This window comes from Bacidia gigantensis, assembly GCF_019456465.1.
Source record: "Bacidia gigantensis strain McMullin 20006 chromosome Unknown contig_246, whole genome shotgun sequence".
NCBI lineage: Eukaryota > Fungi > Ascomycota > Lecanoromycetes > Lecanorales > Ramalinaceae > Bacidia > Bacidia gigantensis.
The window spans coordinates 70,007-96,960 of record NW_025408602.1 but is presented as its reverse complement, the minus strand read 5'-3'; the positions used below and the strand labels follow the sequence as shown (position 1 = coordinate 96,960).

The following is a 26,954-nucleotide window of genomic DNA, read 5'->3' as shown; positions in this document are numbered from 1 at the left end:
ACTGCTGTTGGATATCTTTAACTGCGCGCGTGAGCATTTGTTTCTTCTGTACTTGAAAAGTTAGCCCCATCATGCATTTCATGCGCTTTATATATGCTTTGCTGTCGCTCTTCACTATTCTGGTTTACGCGACGTCTGTAAAAACCTCAAATGGCCTGATACTTGGCCACAAAGCCTCGAATGTCTCGCAAGTCGTCGAGTATTTAGGTATTCCATACGCACAACCTCCTACAGGCGATCTTCGGTTTGCTGGCCCCAAGAAATACGATGGGAATAAGAGGAGCACCTTTGAAGCTTCAAGATTCGTAAGTGTACCAAACACGATGGAATAAGCCATCAATGACTAATATTTGAAACCATAGTCAGCGTACATCTAATTCTCCAGGCTTGTACCAATACACAATTGACAATCCTCCAGTTCATGCCCAGTCGCACCACCATCTCCCTCGAGACCCTATCCCAACGCAAACGCCCAATTCCCCAAGATCATCGCCGCCTTCACCGGTAGTATCGACGAAAACCGCAGCGAAGACTGCCTGACCCTTAATATCTGGGCCAAAGACACGTCTGCGAAGAGAAAACCAGTAGTCATCTACTTCTACGGGGGTCGTGAGCTCCCCTCCCCCGTCCATTCTTTCCCTATCCCCTAAAGTCCACACCCTGAATCACTCCACAGGCTACACAATCGGTACAAGCCATACGCCCTTCTACAATGGCCAATACCTCGCTTCCGCCACCGACATCATCGTCGTAACCGTCAACTTCCGCATCAACATCTTCGGCTTCCCCGGCGCCCCCAACAACACCCAAAATCTCGGTTTCCTCGACCAACGCCTCGCCGTCGAATGGGTCCGCGACAACATCCACGGCTTTGGCGGCAACCCCAATCATATCGTCATAGCGGGCCAATCATCTGCGAGTGTCGCTGTGGATTATTGGTCCTATTCGCACGTCAACGATCCCATTGTGAAGGGGTATATCGAACATTCTGGAGATGCGTTTTCTTTCGGACTTAATAGTAACGACGTTGCTACGGCGCACTGGTATGAAGTTTCTGAGGCTTTGGGGTGTGGTGGTAGTGGGGACACATTGCCGTGCATGCGCGCTGTCAAGAACGTGACCGCCATTGAGGCCGCGGCGGCGCAGGTGAAGCCTCCACTGGTGCCGGGCTCGGATCCTGCGAGGCCGCCGCCGACGTTCCAGCCAACGCCTGATGGGGTCAGTGTTTTCGATGACTACAAGGCACGTTCTGATAGTGGCAATTTCTCACGATTGGTGAGACCTTCTTCCTTCTTTTCCTTCCTTCTTAGCTGATCTATTGGATTGGCGGGATAGCCCTATCTCATAGGCCAAACCTCGAACGAAGCAGGCTACTACAAGATTCCTGCCTACTCCGCCAACGTCACCCTCCCGCAATCCGCATGGGACCATTTCAACCTCGCAGACTTCACTTGCCCTGCCTCCTTTACCGCCCAAAGCAAAGTCAACCACCACGTCCCTGTGTATCGTTTCGTCTATTTCGGCGACTGGGATAATCTCCGCCTTTATCCCGATAGTGGCGCGTATCATGGGAGTGACGTTGAGATGGTGTTCGGGGGGAGTCTGGACGTTAGCGGACTACCGAAGAGTACGGAGGAGGTGAAGATGGAGATGGTTATGATGAAGGCATGGGCGGTAAGTGGTTCCTTCCTGAGATACGGTTGGTGGGAAAGGGGTTTTGGGTGGGTATGCTGATTGATGCTAGGCGTTTGTGGAACAGCCGGACGGGGGGTTGGAGAGAACGGGCTGGCCGAGGTATGAGGGTATGGGGACGGAGACGCTGGTGAGGTTGGGGGATAGTGGTAAGGGAGAGTTGAGGTTGGGGAAGCCGGAAGAGTGGGATGTGGGGTGTGAGAATGTGACCATCAGTGGATGAAAGTGATAAGGAGTATAAGAATCCCGACGGCAGAGGCAGAGAATCCGCTAAGCCAGAGTAAATTTTCAACGTACGACGAGGGTAGCACAATGGAATGGCAAGTATTGGTAAGGTATTCGTATATATTTGCAGCCTGGAGGGTTGTTTCCATATCTATCTTTCTTTTTGCTTTGTTCTGACTCAATTGCCGTTTGTGGAAACTGGCGCCGAGCTGACATGCGTTTAGATCAGAATACACATCGTACGCCCAACTAACCTTTAGCTATTGTCTAATAGAGAGTTGTTGATAGTAGGCCATCGGGCCGAAGAAGACATGCACATTGCAGATTATACCGAGTACCTTCCAGCAATGGATTGTCAATATCTAGCTTTCAAGCCAGGCTGAATTCTTATTGACATAGGAACACACCGAGCATGGAAACAGTGGATCTTTCTAAGCCAACGACCAAGAGGCTTGTACAGAGAATGAACGTTTGATACCTGTGTTGAGGACTGATTACCAGATCTGAAGCTAAAGATATCAACGTTGGAAGATTCTAATGATCCTCCTATTTCAACGGAGAAAGACGATCAAAAATAGCATCATATCAACCGATCTTTCGTCGTTCATTTGTAAGTGTCAGTAATATGGGTGAAAAGTTCGATTGGCTGGCTTGGAGAGCAGCTGGCCATTACACAGGACCAACACGTGATCCAAACCCTCGTCCAAGTGTCTAAGCAAGTGTTGTGAGAAAAAATCGCAAACAGGAAAAACAAAGATCTTGTCTTCAACACTTCCCAAATCGATTCAGTCACATCAAATAGACAAAGAATTACATTGAAAAGCTCTGTACAAGTGTTCATGGCATTACTGTTGTTGTGCTACCTCAACTTCTACGTCAGACCCTCCCAAACACTAGATTGTTTCCACCCCACAAACCCCAATCTCTGCACTCAATCTACCTTACTCTCCAACCTCGATCCGCTGTCCACAACAAACCAACCCCCATGCCTCGAACAACGCGCAACTCAACAACCGGCCGTCCATCCCTCCCATATCAACCATACCGCCGCCCCGTCCGCAACACCCCTCCAGCAGCTTCAGCTCCAGCGCCCCTTCTTCCCTCCTGCTCCATGGCACCTCCAACACCTCCACCTCCAACGCCCACAGCAGCCTCAGCACCAGCCCCTCCACGTCCTTCGCCCCATCCAACAAACCCAGCGAATTCATCCCAACCAGCAGCAGCAGCCGCCCCGCCTCCTTCCACCCTCCCTACCCTCCCTACCCTCCCTGCCCCCGCCAACGATCACGACAACGAATGCCCCATCTGCACCACGCCCTACCACACAGGCACGGAGCCCGAAACGCCCATCCGCCTCAGCAAATGCGGGCACGAGTTCGGGCTGCTGTGCGCTGCGAAATGGCTGCTCGTGCCCGGTCGCGGGAATGGGTGTCCGATTTGTCGGGATAGGCCGTTTCCTCGGGGGGATAAACAGCAGGTAGGGATGGGGATAGGGGTGGGCATGGGGATGGGTGGATTGGCGCAGGAAGAGGTTTTTGGGTTGATTGGACGGACTGGAGGGGGACGGGGAGGGGGAGGGGGACGGGCAGGGATAGATTTCGGAGAAGTTTTCGACATGGGGATGGGGGGGTTGGGCGACATTTTGGACATGTCCTGGCTTAATCCTTTCGATGACCCTGATCGGCGCGGGGATCGGCAGGCGGGAGAACAAGGGAGAGGAGTAGGAGAGGTGGCTGGACAAGGGGGAGGGTTAGGGGTGGGAGGGGTAGGGGAACACGTGGAAGTGGAATGGACGAGAGTAGAGCATCCTTCAGGCCCAGGGATGGGGGTGGCAGATGTGGGGATGAGGGTGGTTACGCAGGCGAATGGAGGTGTTTTCATGACGGTTGATCAGATTGTGAATCATGGGCCGCAGAGAGGGTGAGGGTGAGGGATGAGGGACGGAGGGGAGGGTGCTGAGGGAAGGGGTGAGGTATTGGGTGATGCTGTTAGTGATCAGTGGACTGGGCTGCTTACTTGTTGCTGATGTCTGTAGAAGAACTCTGATGATGGAAAGGACCGTCTAGACTTGTGAGGGGGTATTCACAATACCAATGCGCAAGCTGCAGAAATTGGTAGCATCTGTTGTGTCTGCGGGCTTTGAAAGAAAAGTGGCGAGGATGGTGTGCTATCTGGTGATCAGCCGATGTCAACGGCACGCTTGCATTGTGCTAGTATTTTGTGTACCTGTAAGCCTACGCTCTACAACCTCGGGAATCATGGTGATCTTGCCCTCAAGCACAGCCGTTGTGTCTCCCTTCGTCAGTGGTACCACAGTTATTTAATGATCGAAGAAATAATGATTACAATCTGTCGTTTTTTTGCTATTATGGCTGTGATCTCGTCACTCGTTCTACCAACGTTTCTTGCATTTGAGGGTTTTGCTCTGGATTTACATCGCCATTTTTAATTTTTAATGAGAGAGGACGTCGGTCTGTACTGAGGTTTAACGGGCTCTTTCTCAGGATTATCATATATGATCAATGCTAATAATAGTGGATCGATTCTATTTGCCGCTTCATTTACAGCTTCGATTGGGCAATTGGAATTCCGATACTATGCTTTACGGCGAGTTAGAATTGGTTTGAATTACCTAGGAAGTTTGGTAAAAGTTGTAGGTAAAGACATGCTACTAGTGGATGTAAGTGGAGGGGTAGAGGGTGTGTTGAAGGACCCCGCTGAAGGTGTCAGTGTCGAAGATTCCGTGCACTGAGGGGTAAAATCAGCGCCGACCTCATTTTGGGGTTTTCCAGACTGCTTTATTCCTTATTTATTCTGATCAATACTTTCGCATTATTCACACCTCGTCTAACAAGGCCTCCTCCCGCTTCTGTTGTCCATACATGCCAAAATTCCTCTTGTAAGCTTGGTTCGTCTTCTCATTTCACTATTCTGTGGATTGAGGGCGCTCACATACTGGAACGCTTTGTCGCGGTCTCAAGATGAGAGTTCTACACGAAGACGGAGACTTCCATGCGGCACTATCCGACAGCAGGAAGGTACCGTTAATTTTGATCTATCAGCTATGGGATCAGCAATCGGTGCGAATTCAGAGTTCCTAAGACTAAGTCCTCGATTAGTGGAGAGGCTCAGTTCGAAATCTGCTTCGAGGTAGAGCTGCGATCAAACTACTCATGATGATAGAAATCAAAAGCTTCAACCCTAATCTTTTAGGTCAGTGAATGACTAACGCAAGACCTCTGCCTCCTTTTCACGGGTTACTAGAATCTTCATTAGCTTCCAGCCTCTTGACAATTGCTTCTGATACCAAGCGCCGTTCAAAATCTTTCTCCCTCTCAATATCTTTGTCCCTATTCTACTGCGGGAATATGTGTCTTATCAATCTTCACAGTTGAATTGCAAAGCCATCTAGTAGTCTGTACATCTCAAAGCAAGATGACAGATACCCATAGCCGCACGCTCATAATTGTTAGTGGCCTGCCATGCTATTTCGATTCAAGATGTTTCAAGTATTGAGCACAAGGCAAGACTTTGGAAACCAAAGGTCTTACCAATCGATGAACTAACACACCGACTCTGTATTTACGCACGTTGCAGAAACTGAGCAGGTGTGTGCAAGTAAAAAAGCAGACCGAGTGCTGTGTGTGTGGACTCCCATCACAGCCCCAAAACACTGGTCAGCTGCAACAGTCCATCCCTCACAACGTCGATGATATACAGAATGAACGATTTGAGAGTTCCAGCGAGCCAATCTTCCATGGCAACTTCCTCAACTATCTTCTCCGGCCCCCCTGTTTTAGTCATAAAACACACCGTCATACCCAGCCTCTCGATTCCAATAAACCTACGACAAAAAAGCCTGCCACACCCTGCCCTTTGCCCACTCCAACACAACACACACATCTCAAAACAGGCGCTCTATATGCGTCCCGCGTATCTCAAATTATACCTCGTGGCGCACAAATGTTCTCCAGACACGCGCGCTCGCACCTCCCCCCCAATACCCTGTCTCAGGCAAGTATAGCCGCGGCCATCCAAGAGCTTTCGATAGCAACGGCGGCCACGCTGAGACTTTGTGTTTCGATAACGCATCTGGCGAGGCGTGACGGGGCAGATACGCACGTGAATCCTTCTGATATGCGTGGGGTGAGGGGGAAGGAGGGGGGGAGGGAGGGGGGAGGCATATATGTTATGCATGTGCATGCGTGTGCGTCTGTGGGTGGGATGAAGGGGTGTGAGAAGAAAAAAGTATGCTCCATCTCATGCAGGTTTGACAGCAAAGCTAGTCGTTATCGATACCCACCACACCCACAGCCTGTCCTTTGTGGAGTCACCAATATTAATTGCCGGCGATGTTGCTGTGGCCCCAACTCCAAGCCCAGCCCCAACATCCACTCCTCCTCTCTCTCCTCCTTCTTCACCCCTTCCTCGCCTCATCCGCAGCCATCACCCCTTCCGTATTTAACACCACAAACCAGACCTCCTCCCTCACCCTCTCAGCGCACTGCTACGAAACGCGCCCCCCCTCACCTACACAGACTGCAGCCCCGCCATCGCCGCCATGCGCGCCGACACCGACTACCTCACGCACCGGTACAACTGGGAAGCGAGCCAGCCGGGGGACTACCGTGGGTGGTACGGCGACGGGAATAAATGCGTGGTGGTGCTGGGCTGTGCCAAGGCTGGCTTGCGCGGCATGTTCTCGCTCCAGGACGTCGAGAGCCAGTATCGGCAGATGAAAGTCGATTGTCCGAAACGAGGCGGGCTGGAGTGGATGAGGATGAGGGGGGTTGGTATGTGCAGGTTTATAGACCGGGGGTTGTGGGGGTGGGGGATGGGGGAGGGGAAGGGGGGTGTGGGGGAGGAAGTGGTGGGGGTGGAGGTGGAGGAGATGGGGCGGGGGAGGGAGGAGCGTGGTTTAGGGGGAATGAATCGTTGGCGTTGCTGGGGTTGGAGGGGGAGCAGTGGATGAGGAGATAAAGTTGGGGGTCGGAGGAATGCGGTTTGCGTGAGCGATGAGTGTTGTGGGGACGATGAGGTCACTGACGTACTTTGAGTTGGTATTTGCGGAATCCAGATGATGATCACAGACCTGCGGCGTACTGCTTCTGGAATATGAGATGTGTCGGCATTGGCTACGCTTATTAGAGTTTATGACATCTTCAGAGCACTCAAAGTGTCAGTGTAATCACATCTGACGGCATTGAGGGATTTCCTCTATGTAAGCTGTGATTGCTGACAGCGCTTCATGAACCATGAAAGTGAACGATCGACAGTTTCACGTTGGTGAGATGAAGTTGCGGTATTTAGTCTAGTTGAGATTCTTGATGGAATAACATGGGATTCATGCACGGTCGTGTTTTAGATTGTGAAAAAGCTTTATGTAAGCGTTTGCATATTCGCTTATACTGTAAGAATGCATCCTAGAAGTAAAATTTTTGCGGTCTTTGGAAGAATCTCCTATCGCAGAATAAATTCATCGGATCGCTTCGAGTATTATGAAGCGTACGGGCGCTTCTATCGGTGGTCTGTCGTTACTGATGTTACTTCGAGACCGGTATTACTTCTCGACTACGAGTGAGTCGAAGCGTTGAGGTCATCAGCTGGATTCTTGAAGTGACTTGGCCTATTATGACTCTCAGGTAGGGGTTGTCAAGTTTCCACAGGCATGACTGTGAAAGAAATGCTTCAATATTGCGTCAAAGTAGCATCGACACTGGCCATGCCCGCTATGACTCATTGATGCTTCCTCTTTGGAGACTTGACGGTCGTCGTCCTACTAGCGACGTCACGGTATCGACAGACCGATGTCAACAGATAAGACTCAGATAGAAAGATCTTTGGTGTCTCATCTAGGGTCCAAGGGGTCCTTGGCCCAAGCGTAGGCCGAGCGTAGGGCTATGCAGCTTCCTAACAAATGGCAGGACTTAGCGAAGCCACAAAATTGGCATCACCAGTGTCACCAATAGGGGACGGCCTAGACCTTGAAGCTCATGCGCCATTATGGTAGCCTCTATGGTGGCGCCTGCAGAGGTGGCATGATTCCATCGCGCTCCGCACGCATCGTCGGAATTTATGGCCTATAAGTAGTCATCAACAGCCAGGCGGTCGAGTTGTTATTGTCTACGCTGAGGCTTTGCAGAAAGCCACGTCAGGCTTTTTTTCACCGCTCCTTCTTGCTGGGGCCCTTCTTGGCGAAGGAGGGTGGGCTAAGGGGAAGTCTATTCGCTGAGCTTATGTGTACGACGTATGAGACTGGCCTTGATGGGTATTGTATCGTACATTCAATCGATCTCCTCGGGTCTATGATATCGTACACAAGCGACATGCCAGATGCGCCAATCATCAGCATTGACTGCCCTCCCTCGAGTCTGTCTGTAGGTACAGGTAAACTAAACTCCTTTCGCAAGGAACGTTGAGGATTCCCAAAATTCGTTGACGCCGACACCAGAAATCGCTATCAAAATTCATGAGCGTTGCAGTTTCTAGACATTGGGTGATCAGCGCTTCTTTTCGTGCGCTGCGCGGTGAAGGTGTCGTTCTAGGTTTTCATTCCTCTTCTTCAGTTTCTCGTTCTCCTCCTCCAATTTCTCGATGTATTCGCCGGCTTTGACTAAGACTGTGGACTTGCCGATTTTCGCAGGTGAATCGCCTTTGCTGCTTTGTGCATCTCTCAAGGCTGGAACATGATTGCGGAGTTGTGATATCTCCCTGTTCAGTTTTTCCCGGTACCTATGTTCTACGATGTTGTGTTGTGCTCGTTCTCTCTTCTTGTTCAATACAGGTGATGAACTGCTGTCTTCGCTGCCCGTTGGGCTACGGACGGAGGGATGTTTCCTTGCGACAGCCTCGTCTCCGAAGTAAGAGGCATTGGTGGAAACGTCATCGTCTTGTGGGGTCGGCGAGTGACTCATCCAAGACTCCCAGTCCATACCAGGAGAGGGCATAGGGCTTTGCTTAACCGCTGGGTCTTCCCAGGCTGCGTCAGTCGCCGCGTAGTTCATCATGTTAGTCCGGGATGGTTGGCTGTATGGGTGGAGACTTTGGGCTTGGAGTTGCGGAGCAGTGGTTGCTGTTGCATAAGCCATTTGTTCTGCCTGGCTTGGATTTATCCACTGTCCTTGTGTATTGGGGCTCACTGGGTATCCAGGGCTTGGAGAGTGTGACTGATCGAAGGATTGATACGGACTGGCTTGCTGATAACCTTGGCCTTCAACTGTAGGCCCTTGAGGCCAATCCGCCCAGTTGTAACTTCCGTCAGTGTTTTGAGGCATACTCGTAGGAGGGTACCGACGATCCATAGGGATGGTGAAGTGTGGAATCGAGAAGAGTAGTGGAAGCTATCGGCTTGTGGGAATGATTCCAGAATGGGTTGATATAGTTCTTGATTCAATGTAGATCTTGATTTGTGAGCCTGGACGATTTATCTGAGGGTGTCAAAGGCCGATACAGGCCCTTTTGAATCGTCCCGGTCGATGAGCAAGCGTCGAGGTACAGATGTCAACCCCTAAAAATAGCGTTGCATGTCACGATTGACATTGCTGCCTGTAAGCAATGATGTAAAGCATGTGGTCAGAATGGGGACTTCGATAAGGCTGAATTTGAGTCAAGGAAAGCATGGCAAGTAGCCATGCTGAGCGGAGGTTCAACCAGTAATAGTTAAAAGGGGGAGATTCTGTGGCCTTGGCGTGACCCGGCTGAATGGTCAGGTGCTTCCGGACTGGGGAATTTTAGTCGATGCTGCAAGCCACAAGTGGTCGCCAAGCGTGTCTGGACCAACTAGGGTAGCAAAGGGGGCTAGATCGAACTAGTAATTGCTCACAATACGACATAGGGCAGACACAGTGCGTGAGCTAGATTGGGAGCTCCCGCCTTAAAGCCCGAGCCATCTGTCTGGGAGAATATAGCCTCGTTAACTCCAGGGGCTTGGTCCACCCAGGCTAGCTCTAGCCAGTTTCATGGATCGGAATCGAAAGCTTAGAGGCGCCTGACGATTGGCTTTGTTCCTGTCGATCACCCGAGATGTTGATGAAACGCACAGAGAGGCCACTGTTTCGTGTACTCGTATATTTCACCCACGATGATTCATTTTCGCTTCCTAGGCTTAGCCTTCGCTTGATCTCATGCGGCTGAGCGTTGGCCGAGGAGAGCAATTCGGTAGGCCTCGTATTCTGTCATGCTGCAAGGGTCAGTGAGACCGCCGGCCTTCCATTACATTCGCAAAATATTAAGCATATTGTTCACACCAGGGAGGTCTCTCACAAACACGTGGCTGCTTACCCAAGTGCAGACTCACCACTGGCCTCGGCTGAGCGCGCGAAGCGACTACTGCACCAGTTAGCCGCAGCATCAGTCATTGGACGCTGGTCCTGCAGAGAAAGGTAGGCTGCAGGAAGTCTCCACGCCGCTCGCCGACGCTCACCTGCATGAGCCTCACTAACAATTGTACATCCTGTCCAGAGGGTTACATTCATAAGACTGCTGGATGAAACGGCAGCATGCGGGCGATAATATTTTCATCGACGGTCAAGGGCCATCCCCAAGAGTCGGTGTATATCTAGAGCCAGCAAGGGTCTGTTTTCATCCTACAACAAGCCTCAGTCGTTCGAAGACAGCTGAGCCGGCCGAAAGAGAATGCACGATTAGCGGTCTGGGTCGTAGAGAGAAGGCGCAGTGTCACTCAATACCATCATCAGATGGTCTGGCCCAAGGTAAGAGTTCTTGGAGTCAAGAAAAAGCAATTGTCTGTCGCTTACGGCGAATGCGATCGAGATGACATCGTCTCAACGGGATCAGGTGTCAGGTCCATGTTAAGAGGGGAAGGGAGCGGAGTAGGGGAGCTCGTCTACCGCAGTGCCACTGCTGTGCCTCTGACGCGAAGTTTCAAACTGATGGAGAAAGGGCCATGCGCCTGTTCAGCTGAAAGAAACTTATACGAGACCCTTTGACGTGAGGATAGAAACGAACAACATGACTGGCTGCTGGGATTTTCCGGGACCGGCCTCACTTTTCCCCGCCGAGTCTTGGCAATACTTTGGGATAGTACCTCAGTACCACCTTCGCTGCCTAAAGATGGCGGGACGTCAACAGATGACTTCCAATGTACAAGATGCTCTTCAAAATTAGCACGGTAGTAAGTTTCTTCTACTAGCAAGGGCCCCTGCAGCTACCTCGAGACAGCATCCTTACACTAATGTATGGTACCTGACCAACGTGCCCTTCGGTCCATACCTTCCGAGTGGGCCAGCCTCGTCGTAGCCTGGTCAGGTATGAATGCAATGCAAAGCATCCTCGTGATCTCTTGCTCTATGGATGGCCATGTAGAGGATCGAGATTCGCAGTCATGATAGATTCATCGATCGTACGATGTGAGGGCTACAAGACTTTGGCGTGCGCCAAGGAGGAGATGCAGACGTTCATACGAACTTGAACGTCTGAGCTGAAGGTTGCTCTCTTCTAGCTTCCAGTATGTAATGGTACGACGATAGAAGACACCTTCGCAGCTAGTCTCAGGGGGATCAGCATTGTCATTGCTGCCCTTCGTCCTAAACTTAGCCAGAGGGTACGAGGCACGGACCAGCGCCAATGGAGGCAGTGTCGTCGGATGGTGTGTAGGTGGCTGAAAGGAAGCGAGGATCAAGGCACCTGCCCAACCGTTTCCACGTGCTTGAAAGTATGAGTGACAGAGCACATGGCAGCCACGATCTATGCCAATGATCTGCATCTCAAATGGCAAGCTACCGATTGGCTGTTCGATCGTCGATAAGGCTAATACAATTGCGGTAAAGCCTCAATACGTCTCTGATAGCGCCAAAACGGTGAAGCTCTGATCCGACTTTTTTTCTGCGCAGCCCATCGTGCAAGTTCATGTGCTCCCATTGTTGCGCATCCTGAGCCTTGCGTATACTCTTGCGACATCTCTACTATTCATACTGGGGCCAATTGACACGTTGCGGTCCGTGGCGACAGGACGACCGTATCAAACCCCGGAAGATCCGCCGTTGATACCCGCAGGGAGCGATTGGAGCGCAAACCACCAACCACGAGGTATTCCAGATCAGAAAGAGCTTTGACCATACAACGATCACCATAGGCGATGTTGGCCGCTTCATAAAAAGGGGCATCAATCTACGTCGCCTGATCTTCGCCTACGGCCTCTCCGGGGCAAAACTACTGCACGCCCTTTACCGAGAAGAACAACAACACCGAACCATCGCTTGCTGAGACGCGCAGCGGCGAGAACAAGACGAAGAAACGAGTCGAGGACGGCAGAGGCCAGAGACATTGTGATGCGGGCAAGTGTGTCTTTGTAGCGTGGGGAGGATCTCGAGAATGGAGTTGACGGCATGTCGCGTGCCATCTCATTACGTACCGTCACTGACAAAAGACGAACAGCTCTCTCTGGCGCACTTCTGCGATAATCACGGCCCTACCTCCATCATCTGCACCCAAGCCCTACCTCTCTCCTGCTTCACTTGCAGCCCGCCCTCAACTGCATCAAGCTTTGACGATTTGCGAAGCGCGCCAAAAAGCTTTGAAAATAAAAAAGCTACACAAGAGTCCAGCAACACTGGCTCCTTCGACTTCGCTGATGTCCACCAATCTACATCTCCCGATAAAGATACAAATACAACCTTACCGACAACTACAATTTCCACGGTCCCGCCCCCAAATCCACCGACCACCTCAGATGGCCCAACACGAGAAAGACCCCGAACGAGCAAGAATGATGGGGACTGCATAAACTGCTCCCTCCAGCTCTCCACCCCTACATCATCCCCAACAGCAGCAGCGAACCACCCCTCCCGTCCAGAAACCCCCCTCTCCGCCTCCCCGCTCAGCGCACCCACCTCTCCCACCCTCCGCACAAAGACAAAATTCTCTGTCCCCACCGACCCAGACAGCGGCTACTCGTCCTCCTGCTCCTCAACCACGGACTCCTTCCCCCCTCCCCCTCCCGCTCGCCATCCCCACCATCCCCACCACCCCCACAGCTACACCCCCCAACCCCAACACCTCACCCCCGCAACAGCATCCTTCCCCTCCACAACCTCCACCTCAGCATCCTCCTCCCCAACGCACTCCCACGAACGCACCTTCCTCTCCACCCACGCGCCCACCTCCACCTCCACCTACACCTCTCTCCGCCAAGCCATCGTGCGCGCCCTCTCAGGCGAGCAGCTCCCGCGCGGCATGACGTCCGGCCCGCTCTTTTTCGGCACGCCAGGCGAGGGCTTCGTGGTCGCTTATAATTTCCGTCTGAGGGATCAGCATGCGAGGGGCGGGACAAGGTTGTATGCTTTTGTTGCTTTGGTGCGGGGCGGTGAAGGTGGTGGGGGTGGGGATGGGGGCAGGATCTACGCCATGGCTGGCGGTCTGTGGCGGCGTTTCATGGGATTGGCGGCGTGGTTGGGGGGAAGGTTGATAGAGCGCCTTCGTCTTCCCCCTCCCCTTTTCTAGGCTCTGCTGCAGATACCACTGATGGTGGAGATGGGCGGGAAGGAGCAAGGGGAGGGGGGTGGCCTGCAGCAGGAGGAGGAGGAGGAGGGGCAGGAGGGGGAGGAATGGCAAGCTCATTCCTCACCGCCCGAGCAAGCGGAGGCGGTGTTGGCGGAACTGGGTGGGGTAGTGGAGGGAAGGATATGTTTGGCATACGCACGCACGCGCCGGATTTGAGGGGTAGGAATCTCGCCGAGATGACGGGCGATCGACAGGTTTTTGCGAAGGTGCATATGCGGTTTGTGGAGCTGTTGGGGGAGGTGTTGTAAGGGTGTTTACATGCCTGCCTGCTTGCTTGTTGTGATACCCTGGGCTGATTGCCCTTATCCTTTCTTTTTCTGTATGGGGGAGGGGGGAGAGATGTATATACATGAGATAGGATTGATGATTGAGGGAGTAATGAGTAGAGCTTTGTTTGAGGATTGTGCATTTATGACTTTCTTATGTTGATGTGAGTTTGGGTCCTGATGGGCTTTTGGGGGTGTAAATACGATGAATGTTACACTAGCGCTGAAATCTTCGTTTTTGTTCAACCTTTTTGCTCCCGTCTTTTCTTCACCTTGAGGCATGTTCTATCGAAGGTGGATATGACTACAAATGTGTCTTGTCGTCGAGTACCCAGCGATGTGGATGTCCTAGGTATCGGACGTGATTGTGTAAGTGTCGGTATCGACAATCTTTGTGACGCTGCTCAAGCATCGGGAGCCATCGTTGTTTCCATTTCTGAGATCACTTTTCGTATCCTCTTTCCTGGTTCCTTGGGTGGTCGTCATTTCTTGTCATTAGATCTCTGCTCTATAGGTTTCCTGTTGGCTTGGTCTAGACTCCTCGTGGATCATCACCTTGCAGCACGACCTAACCGTATCCAAATTAGTCACCCACCATCAGAAAGGATGGCGCTTAGCCTTGTGGACATCAGCTCTTTACTTCGTTTTGACTTCTCTTGTTTACCTCACGAGTGAACTCTTTCTCGAAGCTTTCTAGTGTCTGAGTAGCGCGAAGTATGGAAGTGGTCGCTGCTGGAGAACAGCCCATACAGGCCGACCTCGTCTTTGTCCATGGTTTGCGTGGCGACAGGATCAAGACGTGGGAGGCTGATAAGGTCGTTTGGCCTCGAGATCTTTTGCCAGTAGAGCTTCCAAATGTTCGGGTTATGTCTTACGGCTATGATGGTATGATGCTTAGTCTTTTCTTGGCTTTCTCGTCAAGATCACTTCTCTAGAGCCCAAGCTTGTATGAGCGTTGTTCGTTATAATGTTGCTGAAATCAAGCTTTGGGCAGCCAATGTCATGAATTTCTTCAGCAACGCAAGTCAGAGTAGCATTTTCCAGCATTCGATAAATCTACTTGAGGACCTTCAGAGAAAGCGGCGGATGACCGAAGAGGTGAGTCAAAGAGTTCTGTGGCTTCTGCTCCGCAGGAATACGAGTGACAACGGCTTTCAGCGAGACCGCCCCATTATATTTGTTGGCCATAGTTTGGGCGGTCTCGTCATCAAGGACGCGCTTATCAAATCCAATAAAAATCGAGCCAACGGACGAAATCCACGTACTGCGGCCATATCTGGCAAGACGTACGGCATCGTATTCTTAGGGACGCCACACCGAGGTGGTAATCACACAGCTTGGGCAAAAATTGCTACGAACCTTGCAACCATGGTTCTCAAAGATCACAATACCAAAATCATCGATGCTCTCACTAGAGGTACGCCAAACTGCAAACGCGACAGCTCTACCTTGATGACCTATGCAAATCAGCTTTGCTGACATTCGGCGCTTAGGTTCCGAAATCCTCGAACGTCTTCAAGACTCGTTTTGTGGCATTGTAGGTCGAATCCAGATATTTTCGTTCTTTGAGGACATAGCGTTTGGTGCATCTGGCAAGGTAATGTCCCACTTTCATGTTTTTGGCCCAGTGATAGGATGAGAATTCTGTGACTTACACCAACACAGATAGTTGATGACGACTCTGCCTCGCTTGGCCTTGCATGCGAACGTAAACAATGGATTCCCGCGAATCATTCGGAGATGTGCAAATTCAAGAGTGCAAGTGAGCTTGGGTATGAGAGGGTCGCTGGTGGAATCGCCGAGCTGATTGAAGATGCTATGGAGACTAGAGCCCGTGGGGATGGGGTAAGATGAATTGATTCGTATGAAGCTCTATCGACTAATACCCGTATGGGCAAAACCAGAAGCATTAGGGTTTCAAGGGGACGCTAGATCTCGCAAGGGAGAGACCTTCGACGATGGTGCTCTTGCAGAAACAGATGGATCCATGCACAAGATTTTACGCAGATCAAATCGTTCTCCTGTACATGAGGGTGACCTGCCTGACACATCGCGGCTTGCAATTGAGGCAGTCGAAGATCCGTTTCGTCGTACGAATTCGCGAACCACACGAGAAAGGCTCGTGATCCTATCGCAGTCGACCTCCAATTTCAATAATCGTAAAGTAGGTCGAACCATTGTGCCTATTGACGATGAGTACCTGTCTAAGCTTACACCCACGGACTTATCTAACTTAACACACTCGAAACTTGCTGTTGGCAAGGAAGCTTCAGAAGACAGTCAAAGATACAGTAAATCTGCGAGTCTTGAAGTGAAATTGAGCTGGGCATGCAAAGAAGGAGATCTAGGTCTAGTGCGCTACCTCATCGCTCAAGGAGTCGCCATTGACACTGGAAGTCAATATAGTCTACTTGTGCTGATGAGCGAATTAGATTACCAATTCGACGAATACAAATTGCTGAGAATTGTTGCCCTTTGGGTAAGTAGGGGAGCTGATGTCAATGCATCAGATTTGAAAGAGGTGACACTCCTAATGCACGCAACGTCCAAGAATTGCCGAGCAGTTGTCAATTACCTTTTACAGGCTGGTGCCGATATAGACCGTAAAGACGCGGATAAGTATACAGCCCTAATGTACGCTGCGTACCTTGGCTATGAGTGGCTAACGGCAGACTTATGTCGTGCCCACGCGAAGACAGACATTGCAAATGAGGATGGACAGACCGCTCTACATCTAGCTTCTGGACTTTCTCAGGCAGACACTGTCAGGGTGCTGCTCACTCATGGGGCCGATTACAAAATCAGATCCAAAACTGGACGTACGGCATTGATGTATGCTTTGAGATCGAGGGATCCACCGGGCGAGAACAGAGATCGGACGTTGACATATCTATTGAAGCCAGAATACAAAGAAACTTTCGATTTGACTGACTCCGATGGAGCATCAGCTTTGATTTATGCCACGAAAACTGACAACTTGAGGGGGATGAAGTTGCTACTCGATCATGGTGTGGACCCTGATGGAAGTGATGCAAAGAGTGCTAGTCCGCTCCTAATCGCCGCGAGAAGGTCACTTGATTCCGTGCGCCTACTCCTCGAAGCTGGCATGGATGTTAATAAGCAGTATTACGGGCACGGAACAACAGCTTTGATGGCTTCTTCGCAAGTGGGACTGGTCGATGTTGTACGCGAGCTGCTGCGACATGGTGCTGATACAACACTAAAGGATCACGATGGCTATACGGCTATTCAATATGCGGGAGTGTTTCATCATGACGAAGTTGTGCAAATCCTTGAAAAGTCTAAGCCTCCTGACATTGACTCTGCAAAAAAATCGAAAGCGTCCTTACTGAGACCAGAGCTTCTAAAAGGTGAAAGCGCTCTGAATTCCATTGAAAAACAGCGACCGGCTAGCCACCAGCTTCCAGCAAATTCTCAACGACGAAAGCCAACGCTCCTTCACCAATTCTTCTGGCCACAACGGCCAAGGGCAGAAAACTCGTAATGTAACTATTCCCGCATATGACACTGACAAACACGTCTTGCCCACTGGCAAATCCCACGCCCACATTCTCAACTCACCACATACATGACACCTACCAGCCTAAATCGGTCTTCATACAGAACATGGGACTATCTACCCCGACGAAAGCCGTGCCAAATTGCACAGGGTGTGGAGCAAGTACAGGGAGGGATATGAATCTTCGCACTCCCTCTCCGCTATCGGTCTCACACTACGCAAGACAAACTCCCGAGAGCAACCTCAAGCTTTCAAACGAGAGCGATCAATAGCGGACTAGAATGCGGAATCTCGAGCCTCCGCAACTTACGAGACTAGCTGCCGATGGCGCACCGACTCGACTTGTATTCATCGACCCAGAGAATTAATGCGATAGGAAGATTTGTGGTGTCATTCGCTTCTGAAGTTCGAAAATGAGAGACGGAGCGTGAGAGTTAGATGATACTCAAACACTGCAAATATGGTCTCTAGGCTGATCGGCTTTTCGCGCGATTTTGGGTGCCATGGCATAGTGAGCGAGTGTTGAAGGCTAGACTTCATGTGATTGTTGACTAGGACGTAGGAGTTACCGGCTTGAGTATGGGGGATGGGATGATAGACTTCGTGGGAGTAAGTAGAGTCTTCGTTAGAATTCGAATAGCGTTAGCTACTGGTATGAGTGATATTCGAGGCAATCTGCTCACGCGTGTATTTACGTGCGCTTTGATAGAAATCGCTGTTTGTATGATCAAGATTTGATAGCACAGCGAGACCAGAGAGGCTTGTGACATAAGTACGCTACTGCATGCATAGCTATGGTGGTATGCGAAACCGCGCATCAATTTCGATAAAAGATCTAGATTCAAGGGAAAAGGCACCTCGAGAACGACAAATTTTCCCCACAAAATTTGTAGTATATATATACAAATACCAAGCAAATGAATATCTTGGCTGGATAGTTCAGTGGCAGAATTCTTGCTTTGGGTCATCACAATGACAATTGTAAGAGGTCCTGGGTTCAAATCCCAGTTCAGCCCGCTCTTTTTGCTTCAATTTTGTGTGATCTTTTTTTTGGAAGGCGGGAAGGCGGGCGATCTGCAACTGCGGATGCGTTCCGCGCTGCTGCGGTGGGAGTGCTGGGAGGGGCTGGGAAGGGGGTTGGTGATTAATTGGGACGTACGTGGGAGAGAAGAATGGGATGTGGGGGGTTTGAGAAGTCTGCGTCTTGCTACGGCGGGTGTTTTGTTCGTTATTTTCAAGTCTGTGGCTTATGATATGCTCGCCGGAGCTTCCATCACTTGTCAGAATAAAAGTCCCCATCCTATTCAGCTACAGCCACAAAGTGAGACGAATTCCCTTTCTCCATTTACTCGCATGCGGATGGCAAAGCTCAACCCATCTCTACTCTCTCCCAGCGTTGGAATGCGGAGTTGGAAACACTCAGTTCCTGAACACCAACTTCATTCAACTCCAGAGGGCGAGCATCTTCGTGCATCTTCGCTAGTTGACTTTTTGATCGGTCGCCCATTTCGTCGATGTTGGAGGATGGTGTCGCTTTGGGTGATCGACGCTTGCGAAGGAAGAAGATCACGAGGGTGACAATTATCGCGAGTGCTACGACGCCGCCGACGGTGCCGCCTGCTATCACGCCTGTGTTGGTGGGGTTATTAGGGGGAGCTGGGTCTGACGAGGTGGTGGATGAGCTGTGACTTTGATTTGTTGAATTAGTGGTCGAGTTTGCGGTCGAGCTTGCGTTCGAGCTTGCGTTCGAGCTTGCGTTCGAGTTTGCAGTCGAGTCTGCAGCTTGGATGGCTGGAAAGGTCAGCTTTGTGAGGTTATAGAAGAGGGAGGTGGAGCGGAACGAGAGAAAACAGGTTCGAGGGATATTTGTTGGCTTACAGGAGATGGGGTCGCTGCCTTTGAAAAGATCCACGAGGTTGGGATGGAGTGATTGTATGTAGGATCTAGAAATGTGTAAGCTGGCTTCTGGGATAATATGGATGAGAAGGGAAACCTACTGGCCCACTTCGAGGTAGTGCTGCTTGATGGGACTAGATTGTTCATACGGTGATGGTGAAGCAGAATAATGATCTTGCCACTGCAGGCTCGTCATGTTGAAGACTCCGAGTCCTTGTTTGAACGGATCCGGGCTCGTCATTTGCTTATGAGAATTATCCGGAGATCTTGGAATTGCGGGATCTGCGCCGCCTAGAACAAGAATCTGGCTTCCACCAACGGCATCGCAACTGTGGCAAAATCGGGGATGCTGAGCTGTGTAGGGTACTTGGATCCAATGGAAGGCGGGCAGGGTTAGGATGTAGATTTGGTCGTAATTGATGGCGCTCGCGTTTACCAAGGCATCTCCCCCGTAAAAGAATATTTCGAACGTCTGGCTGCTTGAAGTGATGCCAGAGACGCAGGCGTCGTATCGTCCTTCGGGTATCTTACCGCTAACGTTTTGATTGTACCACTTCTGTGCTGCGACGTCGAACACTGGGACTGTGTCGTAGTCGGGCCAATTACCCGTCCGTATGCCGCCCCCTCCAATCGCCAGTAGGAGGCCTTTTGAGCCCCAAGTTGGGACATATTGCATATTACCTCCCATGATGGGACTGGGGAAAGGCGTCGTCGATGTTACATTTGTAAAGGATAAAGCTGCGAAATTCATTTGTAGCATGCCAAGGTTGGAGTTGAGGTCTTCGTCGTGGCCTTGGAGGACAAATCCAATTTCAGGGGTTTGGGCGGTGGAAGCATGAGTTAATCGCAGTATGTCGTACCAGTTGTTTGCCCCAGGCTTCAAAATCTCGCTCCAGGACCCGGTCCCTTTCTGATCCAGGGCAAAAGACCAAAGGGTGAGTGGGGTTTTGGGCACGTTGTCCCGATCGTACGTCGACGAAGCGCCGACGAAACCAGTATACAGCTTCTCGTCAGCCTTGTGGTACCAGAGAAGGCCTTTATTCAAAAACGGGGCGTCGGACGGCTTGGTTGATGAAGCCCAGATTGCGGTGGAGTTGTCCCAATCCTTTGACAAATCAAGAGACAAAGTTTGACTTTCTTTTATGAGCATTAGCAAAAAGCTTGAAGGAGGCTAAGATCTTGAATGACTGACCAGGCGCGTACTGTGGTTTATCGTCATCGTCTAAGTATGAAGTCTGTCCACCTTCAACATATAAGTAGCGACCAACAATGGCAGCTAAACTCGATTTTAGCTACGGAATGACACGCATGTTAAAGAGCCTATATCTCACTCGAATGGAATGCTCTCCGAAGGAATTTGTTAGGCGCAATGCCGGCATTTTCACTGCGAGTCAGGATGTCGAAACTTCGAGCATAATGGGTATAACATGCTACGACATGAAATGATATGCGCACACCCTTCAACAACGCTCGAACAGCACCTGCTATCATTGCTTGTCATGAACTCTGGCGAAATTTTGCAAAGTTTGAGGAGTGGAAAGGCCATCTGCTTCGTAATGGTAGGATCAAAAGGCCATAAAGCCCCGTGCCTAACGTTGATGAGCTTTCAGACAGCCAACAGATGAGATCTTGAGCTATTGGAAGAGAACGATCCATTGTTGTCTTGACTGGCAGATTGAATGCACAATGGTGGCTAGACAGATTTTCCTGTAATTTTGGGCCAATTACTCTTAATGAGTCTTTGCTGCAAGTGTGCAGACGTGGCGGAGCATATGTCTCACTGTTTTCCGTCATGCTGGAGTCTGAAGGACAGGCCCCAGTGTAGAGTACTAATGATGCAGGGGTGGCAGATTCATGCCACCCACTGATGCACTTTGGAAATGAGTGTTTGATCCTTCGACTTTCCAGAGACTTCAGGCGCCTCGGACTAACGTTGCTACGAGCTCCGGGAGGCGTAACATTCTTCCGATCCGAGACGCTCCCAGCTCTATAGTCGGAAGTCTCGTGTCCTTGAAGCGTTCTACTATTCCTGCGAAGCGTCGCAACTGTAGACCAGCAGGTGTCTTAGCTCAGAGAAGCATTGAGCAATGATGGACTATCAGAAGCACGCCGACGGGTTTCTGATCGTCTACAATGACCTGTGGAAATGGAGCAGCACGGCGGACTTTGGCAGCCCTCTCGCATGGGCAGCTGACACAACGATTAATGGGGTTCTTGTGGTATTGTGATCATTCTTGATGCAATGGGTTATTGAAACCTGGGTAAGCCGTATCCGGTATTCTGGCAGTGGTATCTTTCTCTTAACCCATGTGACTAGAACTCTCGTACAACATTCCCACACCCAAGCCTTCCATGCCCCAGCCACGAGCAAGAGCCCTTGGGCCAAATACACATATATGCACAGAAAAGTAACGGTAGCACAGCGAATTTCGGAAATACTGTGCACCGTCGCCTTTGTCTATGTCCCTCTCATTCGTTGCCACTCTGGGAGCCCTCGATCGTCAACAGGGGTTTCTCAGGATATGTACCACAGGCTGAAGATATGCTCGTGCGATGTATGCTCGGCGTTTTGCCATGGGAGCTGAATATTCAATCGGAAGAGGTGATTATGAGACATGACTCGGCAAGTGTTACACAAGGCTTGAAAAAGAAAATGCAGGCGCCCGTGGCATTGCACACGACGAGGTGAAAAAGATGAAGACGATAGGACTTCCGCATGTACCTGCAAGATAGGAAGTATGGTCGTAAGAAGGCTCTGATGGAGAATCTTGGGTGATGGACCGACCTCTGGGGCCTCACACATGATTCTTAAATCTGGAGAAAACCGAAACGGCTTTCAGGTAAGGCCCCACAGGTTTCACGGAGGCCCGCAAGCACGTCTGGAACGGGCCACAATCCCATGGACTCCTATTCGCATCGCCCTGTTGTCGAAGCGCTTTCCTGCGTCTTGGCAGAGATTAGCCTTGCTGTGCCACGAAACAACCAACTCCAGCGAAACCTCCGCCACGTGAAGTGCGGCGTGAGGTTCCTGTTTGTAAGCCCAACAAACAAAGATATGCAGCTCGTCGTACAAACTGTGCAGTAACGAGGGCGGCATACGCAGTCTATGCGACGTTTCAGGTTGGTGGTGGTGGCCCGGCTTACGGCACAAGGTAGGCGTTGCACAACCACCTGTTTCATGAGGGGGATAGATAAAGCGCACTGCCTGCCGTCTACGCTCACTAGCAAAGACAGTTCACTCATTCTATCATTGCCCTCGCGATCCTTTGGCCTTTCAGGCGCAGTCTCTCCTTTCTTTATATGTTGGCCTGGTGCTATCACGATTGATTGTTTCTATTCCGCTCATTTCTCATCTTCACCAGTCTCTTCATTCTCTAGCTCAGCATGCCTACCTCCTACTCTACAAAGTCCTTGCTCCTCTCCCTTGCGAGCCTCCTCGCTCTCACTACCGCCGACCAAGGCTATTCCCCAAGCGGCAGCCCAGGTGGCAGCAATGGGGAGTTCTGCGTCCCCTTCAAATTCAAGTCGAACAACCCCGATTGGCAATTTGAGCGACGCGGTCTTTGTGAAGGCACCACGAACGGCAAACTCGGCCAAGACAACGCAGACTGCTGCTTCAAGGGCTCCGGCGCAATGTTTGTCTCTCCTATATCCCGCGGCCTAGGCGATGGCACGTACGGCAACACCATCATCGAATGCACAATCGCCCCGAATGCACAAGGCCAGTCCGTGTGCGACATCAGCCTCGTCGATGGTTTCAGTCTTGCAGTCCAATGCGGCGAATTCCCCTCTGGCGACCCTTCAGGCAAGGGAACGCCAGAAGCCTACATCGGCGGCAAACTCGACCTGTCAGACTTGCACACTTGCAAGACGCCCTGCCAGCAGGGTCAGGACTGCACGAGTTGTCTAAACAACGGGCACGGAAGCGCTATCGATCAATTCTTCACGGACACCAAAGGAGGCAATTATTGGTATCAGGACAATACGGCGGGGAAGAGCACGTTCATTGGCTTGCCGAAGAAGGGGTATGTGGAGTGCACTATTGGGCCCCAGGAAGACAACCAGGGCGTCACGGGTGGCAATGGGAATCAGTACAACAACCCTGGGACGTACACGTCGAATGCGCAGGTGCAAAAAAGGGAGGGACATCGACATGAGCATAAGAGGGGGATTCATGCGAGGAGGTTGCACAATCTTTTGGGTGTGGCTGGGGGGCGAAGCATGGTGTTTAGGACAGGATCTGGGACCTTTGGATAGATGGACGGTGTTTTGCATTGCGCATTGAGATCTTGATGATCGGCATACACGACGATATGGGGGGTTCATTCTGTATATATTTTACATTTGGATGACAATGAACGAATTCTGTCTTGAGGGTTATAGCCCACGTCTACTGCAAATACTCACTCGCATTGTCGACGCCAGCGATCTCAATTCAATAGACCAAGTCAACTGAAGCTAGTGGCGAGGTGTAGGTGCTGTCAAGTAATCCCGAGACATCGCCATACACCCAGATCCCGGTCCTCAATACGTACTTTCCACCCACCGCCTCTCCCTTCCATCCACTGCCCACCCACAGACACGATAAAATGTTGCATCTTGCATCAAAATCCTCACCATTTCCAACCCTCCATCTCAAGTCACTATCACTCGAACCTCAGCAAACATGCAGAACCTCAACAAGCCTACCCGCGCCTCAGACTTCACCGTCGCCCAACTCCAAGCCCTGCACACCACCTCCACCACAACCTGGCCCGTAACCCTAGAATCCGCCGCCTACAAATCCTTCATCCTCAACATCAAGCCCAACTTAGTCGACAGAGTCCCTCAATGGATCTATACTTCGAATGTGAAGCGTGACGACTCGTTTTATCGGGTGGACTCACTGAAAGGAGCTCAGGCCTGTTGTCGTTTCAAACATAGGTCTCATTTCAATGCAAAAGCTATTTTTGGACCAACTCAAGACTTCGACATCGGCGGGGCCAAAGCCGAAAGACACGAGCTAGAGTGCGACATGGTGGAAATGCTTTACCATGGCCTCACTGGGCTGCATGGAATTTGAGTCTGGTGTAGGTGTCGACATCCTCCATAAATCAGAAAAGGCCTTCACACGACACTCAGCTCGAATCTACGACTCCTAGCAGAATGTTCAATAACCTCACCCTCCTCATTTTCGCACTCCTCTCCACCGTTTCCCCTACCCTTGCGCAAACAGATCCCGTCTCATCAGAGCCCGACTTCTCCGTGAACGCCACCCTCGGCGAGGAACAGACCCTCTGCGTCGACCCCCACCCCTTCTACCCAGACTGGGCCGGTTCCCGCCTCATCCACGACGACTGCCTATCAGCATATAAGGATCTCTGGCTCATCATCACCCCTCAATACCAGCAGCAGCGCCGATGGACATATTGGTTCCAGGCTCCTGCCCCGAAGACGCCGTATCAGCAGCTGACGCCGCTGGGTATGGTTCACGGTACGTAATTACCCCTTCATTCCCCCTTACCATTTATTTCAGCACCTGTAAAATTTTCGCCAAAAAGAATCGCAGGAGTGAACACCTTGTTGACGAGGGATGACAGGCACATGTCACGTCGCCCTCGTAATGCTCCTTCAAATCCCCACCCGCAGCGGCAGTAGCCAGACGCGTCTTCTCCCCGAACTCCTCGTCCCGGACCCCGCCGCCCTGCAACCCACGGACGAAGTCATGCCCGCGGAAATCGACGACGCTGCCAATCGCAATGGCTGGTGTTTGAAGAACCTCGATTTGCCGGCGGCGTGGTATGCGGGCAGGAAGAGGAGCCTGGGCGTCTTCTTTTGGAGTAGTGATAGTGCGATTAGTAGGACTTATGGGTGTATGGGCAGCAGGGGGGGCATTCGGATTGTAATGTTGGTGGTGGTGGTGGTGGTGGTGGATGGGAGGAGGGGGAGGGGAATTTGACGATGGTGCAGGGGGTGGGGGAGGGGGTGGGGGCGACGGAGTGATAGTGGAGGATGTGGGTGTTGATATCAACGGGTATAGTGGAATGCATAGTGACAAAGGAGCTTTGGTTTTCATCATCGCCAAACTTCCTCATGACCGTATTAGCCATCTGAACACCCAAACAGCCCCATGAGACGATTTGCTTCAAGCCTTCGCCAACAGGACAATACCAACAGGACAGCTCTAAAGTGCTGTGAGAATTCCGTTGACTATCTGGGCAAGAGTCATCAGCTTCGCTCGCTTCGTCAGGTTTTTTGAAATCGGTGGCCGGTCAAACATTGATCCGGTCCTTTCAGTGTTCCCTTTGTTTGCTTGACTCGATCTGCCATCCTCTACCTCTCACAGCATACAGCCTGGCCCTAATTGAGGGTCTCCAGCTCAAGATCGATCGTCCGACCGCGAAGATTGTACGACATGCGCTAGCACGCATGAGTCCGACGCATCTCCGTGGAGTTGTTCCAACGCGTTCGAAGAGCTGCCTGCGACCTCCCGACCTTCCCCCCGCTACTAGAGTTGTATGCCGGACGAGACCGTCTGAGGTTTAAGAGATGGATACGATGGTGCTGGCGCACATGTGGAAGCACTAATCGTGTTGAGGCAGAGGAGCTGCTACACCAGGGCTTGACCTTCCTACGACCATTTGCCGTTACTCCGAGAGAGGGAGAACACTGCTGTGTAAGCATGGTACAGATGTGTCAAAAGAAGAGATGCATAAAGATAGGGATACGTCCGCAAAGATGTTGGGTCTTTACGGCTTATTGGAATGGCGAGTGTCACTTCTCGAAAGAAGCCGCGCCCTTGAGGAGGGTGACGTCTGTGCACTTGCGCGTGGTTGAAAAAGCTGGACAATGCGAAGAGGGCGGGTAAAATCGACCTCCCTTGATGGTTGCTGTTGGATATTGATGACTGGGCGAGATTATCCGGATTCATCCATATTGATCCAGCTTTGGCCAGGCTTGCTTTACCATCACGGTATATCACGCCTGAGCGGCCGATCATTGGAGTATTGGACCACAAGACTCTGTATTGATGAGAAGATCAACACAACTTGATAACAACCTATGGCCTAGAAGCGACAAGATGATATATTAAGCTGGTTGACGTTGAAACCCTACCAGTGTCGACGCTGTTGACTTGCTCTTCATCAGGACAGATCTTGAGCGCTAAAGGGTCATGCCAACTCCAACAATAACTTATAGTCGTATATCTTTAGCTATTGACAGCCTTTGTTACTGAATGTTTCCATGTTGACGAGAGTCTCGTTTCACTCTGAGTCTAGAGGTTTCCGCGGCTATATTTTCTCGTTTCATGCTTGACACAAGCTTGAAACCACTCCACCTCCGGGGCAGCACCCAACTTACGATATTGCAGATTGCCGCGAATGGGCTCGGGCTATTTGCACTGCCTCTCGGCCTAGGACGACTGCTCTTTTGGTGAAGTCTTCTGGCCTCCCCCCCCGGATGCTGTTGCATCAAGTAAGGAAAGAGTGGTCGCCCTATGCGCTCTAGGGTCTTCCATCGGACGCAATGACTGCTGTTCTAATATCTGAAGCTGGAGCCGACGACTGCTCTTTTGGGTGCTACAGCATAAACGCTCGGTAGTCTCGCTTGAGAATTCCGGGCAGTGCACCACAGCTAGAATTTTGCGACATTCAAACTCTACGTTTGACCTCGAAACTGAAATGCTAAATCAGGCAGCAGCATGGCATGTCTCTGCACGAAGCACGAGCTCCCCCTCACAAAATGTATGTAAAGAATTGCGCACCAACTCTTGTCGCTGCGCCTCTCAAGCGTTCTGCAAATATATATGTTCTACAACCTTTCCTTCAGACTCTAGAATGCTTGAACAGGCAAAC

General features: G+C 51.1%; 7 protein-coding genes and 1 non-coding gene across 8 annotated transcripts; 6 read left to right on the top strand and 2 right to left on the bottom strand.

Moving 5' to 3' along the window:
* Positions 1–71: 71 nt before the first annotated feature.
* On the top strand, positions 72–1,915 carry KY384_005689 (uncharacterized protein; the record flags this gene model as incomplete). Its single annotated transcript, XM_044814187.1, has 5 exons — positions 72–244; positions 419–609; positions 677–1,275; positions 1,336–1,674; positions 1,745–1,915. The coding sequence occupies 5 exons, from the start codon at positions 72–74 to the stop codon at positions 1,913–1,915; spliced, it is 1,473 nt and encodes a 490-aa protein (XP_044668337.1).
* A 1,113-nt stretch (positions 1,916–3,028) lies between these two features.
* Positions 3,029–3,841, top strand: KY384_005688 (uncharacterized protein; the record flags this gene model as incomplete). The annotated part of the gene is made up of 1 exon (XM_044814186.1): positions 3,029–3,841. The coding sequence occupies one exon, from the start codon at positions 3,029–3,031 to the stop codon at positions 3,839–3,841; it is 813 nt and encodes a 270-aa protein (XP_044668336.1).
* Positions 3,842–8,417: 4,576 nt separating this feature from the next.
* On the bottom strand, positions 8,418–9,218 carry KY384_005687 (uncharacterized protein; the record flags this gene model as incomplete). The annotated part of the gene is made up of 1 exon (XM_044814185.1): positions 8,418–9,218. One exon carries the CDS (start codon positions 9,216–9,218, stop codon positions 8,418–8,420), a length of 801 nt encoding a protein of 266 aa, XP_044668335.1.
* Positions 9,219–14,419: 5,201 nt separating this feature from the next.
* Positions 14,420–17,208, top strand: KY384_005686 (uncharacterized protein; the record flags this gene model as incomplete). The annotated part of the gene is made up of 5 exons (XM_044814184.1): positions 14,420–14,588; positions 14,647–15,120; positions 15,197–15,300; positions 15,369–15,548; positions 15,574–17,208. 5 exons carry the CDS (start codon positions 14,420–14,422, stop codon positions 17,206–17,208), a joined length of 2,562 nt encoding a protein of 853 aa, XP_044668334.1.
* Positions 17,209–18,151: 943 nt separating this feature from the next.
* KY384_005685 lies at positions 18,152–18,239 on the top strand. The gene has a single exon. It is a non-coding gene; the product is annotated as a tRNA-Pro (tRNA).
* A 353-nt stretch (positions 18,240–18,592) lies between these two features.
* KY384_005684 (uncharacterized protein) lies at positions 18,593–20,610 on the bottom strand (the record flags this gene model as incomplete). Its single annotated transcript, XM_044814183.1, has 5 exons — positions 18,593–19,014; positions 19,102–19,166; positions 19,221–20,256; positions 20,312–20,395; positions 20,451–20,610. The coding sequence occupies 5 exons, from the start codon at positions 20,608–20,610 to the stop codon at positions 18,593–18,595; spliced, it is 1,767 nt and encodes a 588-aa protein (XP_044668333.1).
* A 1,893-nt stretch (positions 20,611–22,503) lies between these two features.
* On the top strand, positions 22,504–23,376 carry KY384_005683 (uncharacterized protein; the record flags this gene model as incomplete). Its single annotated transcript, XM_044814182.1, has 1 exon — positions 22,504–23,376. One exon carries the CDS (start codon positions 22,504–22,506, stop codon positions 23,374–23,376), a length of 873 nt encoding a protein of 290 aa, XP_044668332.1.
* Positions 23,377–23,785: 409 nt separating this feature from the next.
* KY384_005682 (uncharacterized protein) lies at positions 23,786–24,600 on the top strand (the record flags this gene model as incomplete). The annotated part of the gene is made up of 2 exons (XM_044814181.1): positions 23,786–24,136; positions 24,241–24,600. 2 exons carry the CDS (start codon positions 23,786–23,788, stop codon positions 24,598–24,600), a joined length of 711 nt encoding a protein of 236 aa, XP_044668331.1.
* Between the last annotated feature and the right edge of the window lie 2,354 nt (positions 24,601–26,954).